The 12,734-nt window shown below is 43.9% G+C and overlaps 1 protein-coding gene across 2 annotated transcripts in view; it reads right to left on the minus strand.

Annotated features, from left to right (window-relative positions):
• Window positions 1-523: 523 nt before the first annotated feature.
• GPAM (glycerol-3-phosphate acyltransferase, mitochondrial) overlaps window positions 524-12,734 on the minus strand; it is a 70,082-nt gene continuing 57,871 nt past the window's right edge. For both annotated transcript variants that reach the window (XM_047760609.1, XM_047760607.1), the window contains exons 14-21: window positions 12,545-12,615; window positions 11,259-11,523; window positions 10,599-10,735; window positions 9,396-9,473; window positions 8,682-8,822; window positions 6,491-6,680; window positions 4,931-4,989; window positions 524-4,252 (exon numbers count right to left, since the gene is read on the minus strand). In XM_047760609.1, coding sequence (XP_047616565.1) covers window positions 4,136-4,252; window positions 4,931-4,989; window positions 6,491-6,680; window positions 8,682-8,822; window positions 9,396-9,473; window positions 10,599-10,735; window positions 11,259-11,523; window positions 12,545-12,615 — 1,058 coding nt within the window. In that variant the 3' untranslated portion in view covers window positions 524-4,135. The remainder of the gene's footprint in view (window positions 4,253-4,930; window positions 4,990-6,490; window positions 6,681-8,681; window positions 8,823-9,395; window positions 9,474-10,598; window positions 10,736-11,258; window positions 11,524-12,544; window positions 12,616-12,734) is intronic.

Raw genomic sequence — 12,734 nt, forward strand, 5'->3', positions numbered from 1 at the left:
CACGCACGCCAAGGGCACGGATGGCACAGCCAGGCACCCGTTAACGCCCTTTCCAGAGGGCACACTCCTGAAAGAAGGCTGCTTTTGAGCCCTTTCAAAGCATCCACAGAAAACAGTGCTCTAGTAAAATACTTAACTGTCAAAAGAGTAAACTCTTTTGAGCAACAATTATGAACTAGTGGGAAAAACCCAAGACTTCAGTTTATACTTTTAAACTTAAACATATTAAAATAAGACAGAAGTGCCACGTTTAAGAAATATTACAGAAACCCACAGAACACCTCTGTGATGGGAGCATTTACGGAGGATGGCAGTATCTGAGCCATAGATATCTTCATCTCCAAATGGTTGATCAAATTTGAGGAGCTCTGGGTCAATAATAAAATCATGCACTGCCGGTCCTCAAATTTATGTAAGATTATTTCTTAAAAGCATTTTAATAAAGTTCTATTTTAGGTCCAACAAAAACTATACAATGACTTATGTAGGGGAACTTTTAACTACAAAAACAAGACATCAAGAATACATTCACTTTTCGGTTTATTAAAACAAAACTACACTTCTGTGTGTCTTACAATATATTAACAGGCATAAAAAAAAGTTTCCATATAAGTTTCACTCGTGACGTCACACCGTGTCATTTTTCCGGTACTTTATAGTACATCTTTCTACAACAATCTAACATTTCTTTGTACAACAGGCAAATAGTTTAACACCTTCCATCAAGGCATTTCAGAGTTTAGATGTTTACCAGTAGAGTCAAAAGTCTCTTTCAAATGCAATCATTAGTTTGTATTAAACTAAAATGCCAGATGCCAAGTCTCAAGTTCCTACAAAGAGTGTTTTAAAAAACAGATTTACAGCCAAATTAAGTCTTATAAACCTCAGTGGTAAGTCCTATCATTTCTAAACGCTAGAACTACCTGTGGATAAAAAGCTGCATTCAATTGTGCAATAATTTCTTCTAGATCTGAATTAAAATCTTAATTTTTTACCTCAATTAATCCTAGTGTTTATTTTGCTACTTTCAGTGAAAAGAACCCATAATCATTAAGGAAAGAGCTCTGACCAACTGTATGATCGATTTCTGTGCTTATCATCTCTAGAAGAGGAAATATACATCCATTAAATGCAACATTTGATTTACAAAATGTATGCAAATTCTGCCTCCGTGCCATCTGGGAGTTATTTTGTCCCCTTAAAGAACCACCTGACATAGTGTTTCCCAAAATGTCTTCTATGAACCTAATGAGAGGTCCATAGGTGTCCCCAAGGAGAAAAAGGCCCTGGGGTCACATGGATTGGGAAATGCTGGGTTAAACAGGCTTGGTACTGGCAGACCCTGAAGCCCTTACAAGTGCACTGTGAATTTCTAGGAAAGAGGGTCCACGTGCAAATTGATGTTACCAGCAACACTTTTTTTTACAAAACACCCAGGAACATCCCACAGAGCACTCACACGCATGGAGAACTCTGGGGAATGCTTTTCCCTTCAGAGTGGAAATCCCACAGTCTGAGTTTACAATAGTCATTGCAGTCCCTAACTTATTTTCTCCACTCGCTCTTGTGACTTTGTGAGAGTTCACAGATCTGAGAAGCAAGTCTCATAGCACTTTCTCTGTTACTAGTCCTACACATTTCATGCTAGTTTTTTCCTTTTTTCTTAAAGTTTTGAGAGCAAAATTTTCTTCTCCTCTTCTGAATCACTTAGGAACTTCTCGTTGTGAAAGAGAGCAGTTTCATATTGCTTATTATCGGGTCTTTTTGTTTGCTTTTTAACCTGATTCACAGTCTGCCTTTCCCTGGAGGGCATGCATTTCAGTTTCATAGAAATGCAACAGAGTAAACTGTAATAAATTATTTATAAGCACCTAGTTTGTTTAATCTTACATGAAAGCCATTCGCTTTTGGAAAACAATAAGAATAAATCTTTTAGCAAAACAGTGCTATCTGGAAGCCTTACTGGGATGACGGATGATCGTTCGGTAATGAGGCACTGAAGAGTGAGCTGTGCGAAAATTAACTCGAGGGTGAGCTTGTCCGGATGAGCAGAACTTTGGTTGAGATTTGTCTTCCTTAAAAAAGGTTTTCAAAGCACCAGTTAATTACAGAAAGCATGCATATTTATTCTCACAGTGAGTTAAGGTGGCGAGAGAGCTAGCAAATCACACATTGCATTCCCCAAAGCATCTGATTAGATTTCTAGAAAACAAACCAACTGAAAGGGAAAATAAAGCCAGAGAAGCCATGGTCCCCTGGTCAGGCTGGTGCATCAGCAGCTCTTAGCAGAAGTCACAGGCAGAGCAGCAGTCCCGACCTTGACTTAAAAAGGCTGAGAAATCCTCGGTCTATAATTTAGAGGATGAAGAAAGGACTAGTGAAGTGTTTGCTTGCCTAGATAAGGAACACACAAGGGGATACACAAGCCTCCCGGCTGTTCCCCCAGTCGCAGGGCTCATTCTCCTTAGGAAAATGGAATGCTAACCAGTGAGGACCCCACTCCACCCCAGAGTCACCGCAACACTGACAATGGCTCAACAGCAGGGAGTCCTATAAGGAAAACATATATTTTAACAGTAGAATTTGAGAAGAATGGAAGAAAATCACAACAGCATAGCATTATTGCTCTGAGTTTCAAAAATTTCATACACTGTGAAATACCAATGAGTATCTCTCCCTCTCTCAACAGTCAGGAGACCGTATGAGTGTTTAAAACCCACGCTGATGAAAGTACAAACTTGATTCTCAGTACTTTTCTATTAAATGCAAAGACTATCTACAACATTCACCAGGAAGAATTCCTGATTCCATAATATCATGGAGAGAAGAGAAGGAACAGTAAGCTGTTAGAAAACATTTAATATCACATGATTTTTAAGAAATCACCATAATTACCACAGTTAGTTAATAATTATGACCCCTGCTCACAGAAAGGCACCTACCTGTTATGAACAATTCATAGTTATTTGCCACTATGTGACATCAGAGTTTCAGAATATAATCCACACATGTTTTTAAGGAACCATGATTTTTCCTCACAGCTAAAAAAAATCCATAAATGCCTCCAACCATGTGCCAAACCGCAGGCCCATCACATATACTGCACAGGTTGTACTGTGCCCAACTTGAGTGGGTACCACCCAGAGAGGGGCATGCAGTGCACGACATGTCTGCAGGGCAGGAGACGCCTGGGTCGGCTGCCTGCAGCCAGAGCACTTTAGGATAACACAGGCTCTCAGGCCAAGTGAATGCGTTAGGACAGTGGCTCTCTCTGAGAAACAGCTGTACCTGGGAGGGGCAGGTACCATCTGAAGGGTGGGAAAGGATACAGACATAAAATAGGAGTTGTCCCTAAATACTCGCTGGTCATTTACAACTCAGTGGCACGTTATTTTTTCAAAGTCAGTTTTCTGGCCACGTTTACCCTGAATTTACTTCCTGGTGTTAGCTGTTTGGTCACATTATCTGTACTCCTGACCTAAATGAATATTGTGTCTCCACGTAGCTCTCAAGATGCTTTCCAAATCTGACTGCAGAGGACAGCACAGTGATACCTGGGTGTGACGTGCATTCGCCCTTCATTTGTAAAGCACTTGGGATGAAAAGTGTTCCCCTTGAAAATTTAGCTACGACTGACAAAGATAAAACTGAAAAGACAAAAACAAACAAAAAACAGTGGATGGATGACACAATTATCTTTAAAGGAAGCATTAACCATTAATCAGAAAATATACCAACAAATTACCTGACAGCATTAAGTACACTATACAAGACTCAGTTCTAGAATCAACTACATTTTTGTGTCCATCACAGTAATTAGTCCTTAACTGTTATACTTAAAATGTCAATCTTTAATCAACTCCAAAATAATCATTTGCGATTTCATCTCGTCATCTCTTGATTATGAACTGTGACTGGGGGCGGAGGCCCCACAGTGGGATCTGTAGGCAGCTGTGTCATCTCGGAGTCGGATGGGCACAGACCATGGAGGGGAGAAGGCACTTGTCTTCCAGGAGGTCGCATCAGGACAGGCCAGGCCCGACCACACCACAGCACCTTCCACTCTCGAGCCAGAGGCTGGAGCCTACGAAGGACTCATCCCACACCCTTCACCTGCAGAGGTGCCAGGAGTTACCTACAGCACCACAAAGCTCAGGATATATTCCAGGAGTTTCTGCCGGTTGCACTGAGGTAGAAAAGTGCTGCTGAGTTCTAAAACAGACACTTTCTTTTGTTTGGTCTCTTTGAAAACCTAGAGAGAAAGTTTAGATTAAATTAAAGACGAACCAAAAAACGGGGGGAGGGGGAATGGACATTTCTGTCACCAACTCCATCCAGTGTCCTTGACCCCGTAAGACAGTAAGGCACACAAAACAATCCGGGCTTTAAGGAAACGTACGTGGCGGTGGGTGCGAGTGTGGGGTGGGGAGGTTCTGGGGGCAGGTGTCAGGTTTTTGGGAGTGCAATTCAATCAGTGTACCATATTTCAAAATTTACGTTGGAATAGAGTCACAAATAGTCCCTTACAAAGACCATTAGTACCGCCGTGAACCCACGTCCCAAAAGATACACAACAATAAAGGATACCTCCAGCCATACTGGTAAAAACAAGAAAATAACTGAAAACCATACGGGAGAGTTAACATTGCCACCAAAATGGTTGTAGAATCTTAAAACACACTGACGCCTTCATTTAGAATGAAGATGAAAACCAGGAAAATTCTGGAACATTCAAATCAATCTGTGCTGATGGGGCCTCACCTTCAACACACCCTTCTTGCATCCCCAGAAATGCCTGCCTGCCTGATCCAGCAGAAACTGCTTATCTCAGGGGCCAGCCAACACCAAGGTGGCTCCAACAGGCAAGACCGAAACAGAAAGAGGACAGAGATGAACGTGCACTTTCACACCGTGAGCCGTGGACACTCACCCCAATATCCTTAAACATTTTCACAGCATTCTTCACAAGACAATATGTGGCACTCTCAGCTGTGGGGAAAGAATAAGACTCTGTCAAATGTTTAGGCCCAGCAACGATGAGACCCCTGACGTCCAGGGGAAGGAAGTGCGGGGCCTGGGGGAAGGGCCACAGCAAGTCTGTGGACCGTGTCAAGCTCCCTCAGGCTACCTGGGAGGCCTTCAAGGATTTGCTGTTTCTCTAAATCCAATTTGTCTATTTTTTTTTTTTTTTTGGTCTTTTTAGGGCTGCAAGTGCGGCATATGGAGGTTCCCAGGCTAGGGGTCAAATCAGAGCTGCTGGCCTACACCATAGCCACAGCAACACAGGATCCTTAAACCACTGAGCGAGGCCAGGGATGGAACCCACATCCTCATGGATACTAGTCAGGTTCATTGACTGCTGAGCCAAGACAGGAACTCCCTGATTTGTCATTTTTTAAGGAAAAAAAGAGGAGAGAGGGATAAGGAGAGAAAGAGGCAAGGAAGGACAGAGAGAAGAAGGGAAAGAGAAATATCCAAAACATCCATTTCAAAGAGCTTTTGTGAGATTCAAATGAGACAGTGTGTGGAGATTCTTTTAAACAGCACAGCGATGCACAGATGACTCCCACGATAGTGGAACCAGAAAGAGCACAAATCTAGAGATCACTAAAAAAAAAAGAATTCTAAGCCCAGTTGCCCTTTAACTAGCTATGTGATCTGGGAGAGTTTCCATCTATACAGGAAGGTGATTCTAGCTCTACTGCCAACCCACAGATATGTCTCTATCCATCCATCTATCCATCCATCTACACGTCTACAGGTAGATAGGTAGGTATAGACAGATGCAGGGAGAGACCTAGATTATCTCTAGATCCCTCATGGCTCTAAAAATGACTGGATTCAAATTAGTTTCAGTCCTAAATCATAACTGTATAAAATGCCACTCCCACCCCAATCACTCCTCTTACATAACATATATTACCAAGTGTCAGCAGGATGGGGCAAGTGAAACATACACCACTGCTGGGAGTGCAAACTGGTTCAGCAATTAGGAACCATTTGGCCATCCCTTCCACAAACCTATCATCTGACTGAACTTACCACACCCCGTGACTAGGCAATTTTTCTCCTATATATCCCAACATAAACGAGTCTGTACATTCACTCCAAGACACGTTCAAACATTTCACAGCAGCACTACCACAGTAGCTCTGAACTGCAAAACCCAAATATCCGTCAATGATGGAAACGAATAAATGAAATGCAGCAAGTATTTATACACTAGACTAGGACAGAGCAACAAGAACAACCGCATGTAAGAACATGTATCAATTTCACTTATAATCTTCTGTGAAAAAAGCCAGACCTAGGAGTATCTATCTGTATCATCCAATTTATATAACATATCAAAACAGGTAACAGTAGTAATCTATGGAGTTAGAGGTCAGGATAATTTTGCATTTTTTTCCCCAATTATCTACAATGAACAGATTCCTATAATCAAAAAAGGCACAGCTTTTAAAAGAAGCAAAAATAGGGTCATACATACCATATACTGCAACTCTTCTTTCTGTTCTGTTTATCAGGTACTTGTGCAGCTTCTGCAGGTACTCAGGCTCCGGGACGGGACCACTGAAGTTGTGAATGAAGATGGCAGCAGAGCTGTAGGCCTCCAGCAATGGCCCAAGGAGCCTCTGCAGGAAGGTGATGAACTGCTGGTGCTCCTTGGATTGGCTCACCTGGGAGGGCAGGAGCGGGAGAGCCAGTCACATGTGGGGGCACAGAGGAAAGAGATCAGGCAGACAGGGGAGCCCTCTCGGAGCACCAGCGGCTCCAGAAGACAGCCCCTCGCTGTCAGCACACCATTGTTCAAGTGCAGAGTCACTGTTGGAAACAAACACTGGTTTTGAAACGTGTTCTTTATTGTAATCAGACTTTCATGGTATTTGAGGTTTGTATTCACTGAACAGCTGCCTAGAAGAACTGTCATATTTGAATGACATAATTATAACAGAATGTCATCACTGAAAACAGCTAGTCCTGACACTGGACCCTCCAGCGTTTGAAGCCTGGCTGGACAGTCATTCAAGTCCAGCCACATGTGCAAAAAAGCCACACGCCAAGACCCAAGCAATCACTTCAGTCCTTCCCAGCTCTGTCTGTCACCTCCATGTGGCCTTGGGCCCACAGGGTGACAGAACGGGGAGTGGTGGGGGGATGGGGTACTTTGGGCAGTGGGGGCTCTCACTCTACATCCTCCAAAAGCACACATTCAGATGAGCCCCTCCGCAGTATGGTAGCAAGATCCCTGTACCACCTTGACACTAATAATGCCCGAAATGGAAAAACTTCCAAGTCATTCGGACTCTCCTGTCTGTGTGTGTAAACTAGGGAGTATTATTCCACCACAAAGAGAGTAATCTACTTAGGGTATTCAGAAAAGACAAATCATTATCACTCATTTCTCAAACTGCAAATTAGAGGAGTTTCCGTCATGGCTCAGTGGTTAACGAATCCGACTAGGAACCATAAGGTTTCGGGTTTGATCCCTGGCCTTGCTCAGTGGGTTAGGTCCTCTGTGGTGTAGGTCGCAGATGCGGCTCGGATCCAGCGTTGCTGTGGCTCTGGAGTAGGCCGGCAGCTATGGCTCCGATTCGCCCCCTAGCCTGGGAACCTCCATGTGCCGCGGGAGTGGCCCTAGAAAGGGAAAAAAGACAAAAACAAACAAACAAACAAAAAAACCCTGCAAATTAGACAAAACTGATTTTCCTAAAGCAGGGATGATCTTTTAATTTTTTTTTTGGCCACGCCCATGGCAAGTGGAAGTTCACAGGCCAGGGACTGAACCCCGACCATGGCAGTGACACCACCAGATCCTTAGCCCGCTGCACCACAGCAGGAACTCCAGGGACAATCTTTTAAAAATCAGATTTTCTCGTGTGATAGGATTTGTTTTAATTGAAGGCAAAGAGCTTGATGTATGGAATTTGGGGAAAGATGGCAAAACTGAGCATGACTTAAAAAGAGCAACCAGGAGTTCCTGTCATGGTGCAGGGGAAACTAATCTGACTAGAACCATGAGGATTCGGGTTCCATCCCTGGCCTCATTCCGTGGGTTTAAGGGTATGGCATTGCCGTGAGCTATGGTGTAGGTCGAAGACGAAGCTCAGATCCTGCATTGCTGTGGCTGTGGTGTGGGCCAGCAGCAGTAGCTCTGATTAGACTCCTAGCCCGGGAACCTCTGTATGTTGTGGGTGCGGCCCTAAAAAGCCAAAAAAAAAAAAAAAAAAAGAAAAAAGAAAAGAGCAACCAGGCCAGTGGCAGCTGAATATTAATTCTCTTCTATACCTGCTATGGTGTTGTCTCGCTTTAGCGCTTTGGTGATGACTGAACAAAGGCCTTCCCTCTTTAGGGAGTGAGGGCAGCTGTGGGTAGAGAGGTGGGCACCTGTGCATTCTGATGAGAGGGTCATGAAAGGTATCATCTATGACATTCTTCTTCCTGAATTTTCAGTCTCTCTGGTCTCTTTCGATTTTTCTATATCCAAACTGAACAATTTAAGGTATTAATTTTATAAACCACTTGAGTGTCTTCACTGGGTAGAAAGCACCACAGCTGGTTTGCAGGTGCTTTGAATATGAATAAGTCTCCAGAGTCCAAGCTTATAAGAGCCTCATAACGAGTGGCACATAGACTAAAACTCATCACTGCAGAGTCCACCAGAATCCTTCACCAAGTACCTTCAGGTAGCAATCTCGCTGCTCCTCACCAAAATCGCTGTCTTCATCTTCCTCATCACTTCTCCATGACAGAGGTTCAGGGAGCTTCTTGTCCCAGTGCTGCTCAGCAAGACTGGGACTAATATCCTCCTGATCGTCTTGCTGTGCCAAGGAGATGACTGAGGGTAAGTACATCTGCACACAAACGCCTGCCCCACTGGACCCCAGACAGCGCAGTCCTCACTCATGCCCTCCCCCGACCCTTCTGTCCAGCCATTCACATAATCCCCTGCCCGCTCCAAACTCCAAAGCACTCAGGAGACAGCGGGGCGGGGGGGATGCAGGGTGGAGGAACCAGGCAGATCAAATAAAATACCCTCACCTCTTCTAAATCAGTACCTACTTTCCCAGGCCACACCCTTTTAATCTGCCAAAATTAAAACAGAACCTCAAAAAAGAAAACTGCACGTGTGCAAGCTGCAAGCACACTGATGTGCGGATCTCATCTCAGAATGCAGACTTCTGGGTGTCACAGAATCAAGTCAGGGTACGTTTTAGACAACACCGGTTACACCAAAGGAACCGAAAGATTAAACAATCCCCATGTTTATTCTCCCCATTGTTATTTTTCTCTTCAACTCATCTGGACTTGACTATATATGAAGTGGAATGACTGGTTAATGTAGCTGATAGAAAAGAAGGAAAAGGCCAACACAGGCAAGCTTGTCCTCTTACCTCTGCCACTGTGAGAATGCCGTACTGGATAAACCTGCCTACTGTTTCATGGCAAATTTGGTAAAATGTCTGGCAGGGCTGAAAAGAAAGGCATTTCAATGTAAATGTCACTGAATTATTTTTTAAAGACCAAAAACAGCACAAAAGGTGGCTGCCCAGTACTTCCATGGCATCACCTGCCTCACTCCAGCGGGCAAGCCCTGCGATTTCCAACTCCCACCCTCTTGACGAGCGCATGGTGGTGGACAAAGCCTGAGAAGAGACCGTGTCACCTGACTGGCTGAGAACCCAACATAGCACCACCTGCAAAGGGGGTTCCTGAGCTGTGTCTCCCCCAGTGAAGCCAGGCCTCAGGACGGCTGCTTGTCAGGCACCTACCACCTGTTTTCTCCTCTATAAGACAATTTCTCTGCAAAAGCTATCTTACAGGAAATGTTGTACATACAGGTGGTGGAAGAGGAAAGAGACAATGTGAGAGACAAGGTCAGTCTGGAGAGCCTTACCTACCCGAGCCTCTCCCATTCTGCCCCTCGAGGTTCATGCAAATCAGATTCCCCAACAGGACCACAAACATACCACATACAAAGAAGGCTGTGGAAGAGGGATCGTCACAATACATGTACTAATAAATGGGACGCACTCAGGTCAGTGGGAACACACAGACTTTAAATAAAATACGAATTCTATTTGTGGATGATTTTGAGGGAAAAATTCTGCTTAATCTGTATACCTCATCGTAAACATCCACAGGTGTTTAAATATAACACAAACGTTCATCGGTTCCTCTGGGCCTTAATTTCACCATGGGTGAAGGAGAAGGGGTTGAGCCTATGATTGTTAAGATCATTTCTGACTCTCATCTTCTGTGGTTCCACCAACCACGAGTGGGCGTGTTAATTATTTACAAACCCCTGACCCACTGCCTCACTACAGTAAGAGCTCAGAGCGATCTGACTGGCAGAGAACGCTGAGCAACCTGTCCTATCACACCTCCCAGTGCACCAACGGTTCACCGGAGCAGTGGTCCCACCAGGCAACCAAGAGAGGAATGACATAATGGTTTGGTGGTCGCTGAGACCCAGGAGTAGGATGTAAAGCTTCAACAATGGGCCAGAAATTCTCTAAGGGAAAAGCGTTTTATGCTGTCATTAACGATATGCTCAAGAAAAAGAGAACAGGCAACACTCACGAGCCCTCACTTACGAGAGAGATGGTGCCCTCGTTGGAGAGCAGGTAGCACAGGCTGGCGGCCTTCCGCACCAGTTGCTCCTGGCTGATCAGGCTGGGAGACACAGGCCCTCCTGAGCCCCTCTTCTTCAGAACTGCATAGAGGCTGCAGGCTGAGAGAGGAAAATGTCAATGAAGCGGGCAGCCTTAGCACTCCAGAAAAACTTCAACTGGCTCAGGTAAGTTGGATTACCTTAACCTGCTGTTAGTACATCAAAAAGAATTATCTGCATTCACTGGAGAAACTTAAGATTCCATGGGATCCCAACCCTACCAAACCTTCCTTGGAAGCTTCCAGCCCCTCTGCTGTCTCCTCTGGTCCCCCCACTTACTTCACTGCCATCTATACATCTCAGCTCACTTAAGATTTTCAGCTCCTGGACAGCAAGACATCCTACTTCTCTTCCTTAGTAAAAAGTGCGATACTATGCATACAGTAATTCAGTTATTCCTTGTTGAATAATAAATGTAAAAACAAGCTATAAAGAGTGAAATAGCACATTACAATTTTATTTGAAACTAAAACTATGCAACACATTCCCTTGAACAAGGGGTAACCATCCAAATTAAAGTGGACCCCTCTATGTGCCTCTGGCCATTTTATTTACCATGAAAATACTTCAAGACTGGATGTACCTATGATGGCCTCCATGATAAAGACGTGGAGTACCCCATTGCTGTAGAAGTTGAGTTCAAAGACTGACGGGACCGTTGTGCTGGGAGTAATAAAAAACTCATCATTCCTGCTGGTGTGGGTGATCGTGATGCAGTTTCCCAGCAGCTGTATGGCATGCATGACTACATCTTCTGAATTTCCTGAGAAACCCAGGTCAAAATCACGAGCCAGGACTTCCTCCTTCATCACAAAGAAGTCTTCCACCAATGTGGAGAGATCAATTCCCTAGAGAAACAGAAAAAAAGTGGTCTTATGAGAGTAGGAAACCTACTTCCCAAAAGGTAGAGAGACCATTTCAAGGATTTTTTTTTTATTAGAGCATACTGATTTACAGCATTGTGTCAATTTCTGCTGTAAAGCACAGTGACCCAGACATACATATATAAATATATACATTTTTTTCTCTTACTACTTTCCATCACGTTCCATTCCAAGAGATTTTGCATAGTTCTCTGTGCTATAGAGCAGGACCTCATTGCTTATCCATTCCAAATGTAATAGTTTGCATTCTACCAACACCCAAACTCCCAGTCCATCCTACTTCCAAGGATTTTTTTTTCTTGCCTTGGCTTTCCTGCAGCTCACTGTCAGCACATACAGAGAAAGGGCCAGAACACCAGTGTAAAGAAAGTCAGGAAACTGGTTACAAAGCTGTCCCCCAAGAATGTCAAGATACACCCAGACTACTCTGCCCACAACACATGACATGAGCATGTAAGATCACAGCAGGAAGCAGCCACCATCTGAAAGGAGGAAGTGCTTATTTTTTAGCAAGAACTTTCCTCATTTTAAATATTTATCTGACAAATATTTATTTGGTGCCTATATCCTGCCACTATGTTTGGTGTTGAGAACATAACTATGGACAAGACAGACAGTCCTTCTTATCACAGGGCCTAGACAAGTGTGTTGCGGGAAGGCAGAGCGCAAGTCCTAGACACAAATCAAATGGCTTGGAAACCATTAGCTACCAGAATGTTTTCTGCTTATGGATGAGATCTGCCTTCTTTCTGTTAACTGTATTACTCAAAGCATGCCTTATTGTCATAGATAGAGATATAGGTCTCTGAGGCTTTTTTCATGTAGATTTCTTGCTCTATCAGGTGTTCAGAGCTTAGCTTACTTTACTGTTTGTCTCATAGGACTAGCTGGAAGGGGGGCAGATCCATCAGTGGACAAGGATTTGAAGAGCTGACAAAGCATTCTCATGCTTTCTGTTGAACTCTGGGCGACAGTACAGACATACCTGCCTGTGTCTGTAGAGGAGCAGGCAGGCCACGATATGGGTTGACATAATGGCACAAGACTTGCTAGCCGCTGGAAGGCAAACACAAAGCTTTAATTGCACTTTTTTCAATATAGCTGAAGCTTTTTATAAGTACCTAAATCTTAATCAGGAATATCTGAAGCTACAAAAAAAAAAAAAAAAAGTCCTC

Source organism: Phacochoerus africanus, chromosome 15 (assembly GCF_016906955.1).
Source record: "Phacochoerus africanus isolate WHEZ1 chromosome 15, ROS_Pafr_v1, whole genome shotgun sequence".
In the NCBI taxonomy this organism is placed as follows: Eukaryota; Metazoa; Chordata; class Mammalia; order Artiodactyla; family Suidae; genus Phacochoerus; species Phacochoerus africanus.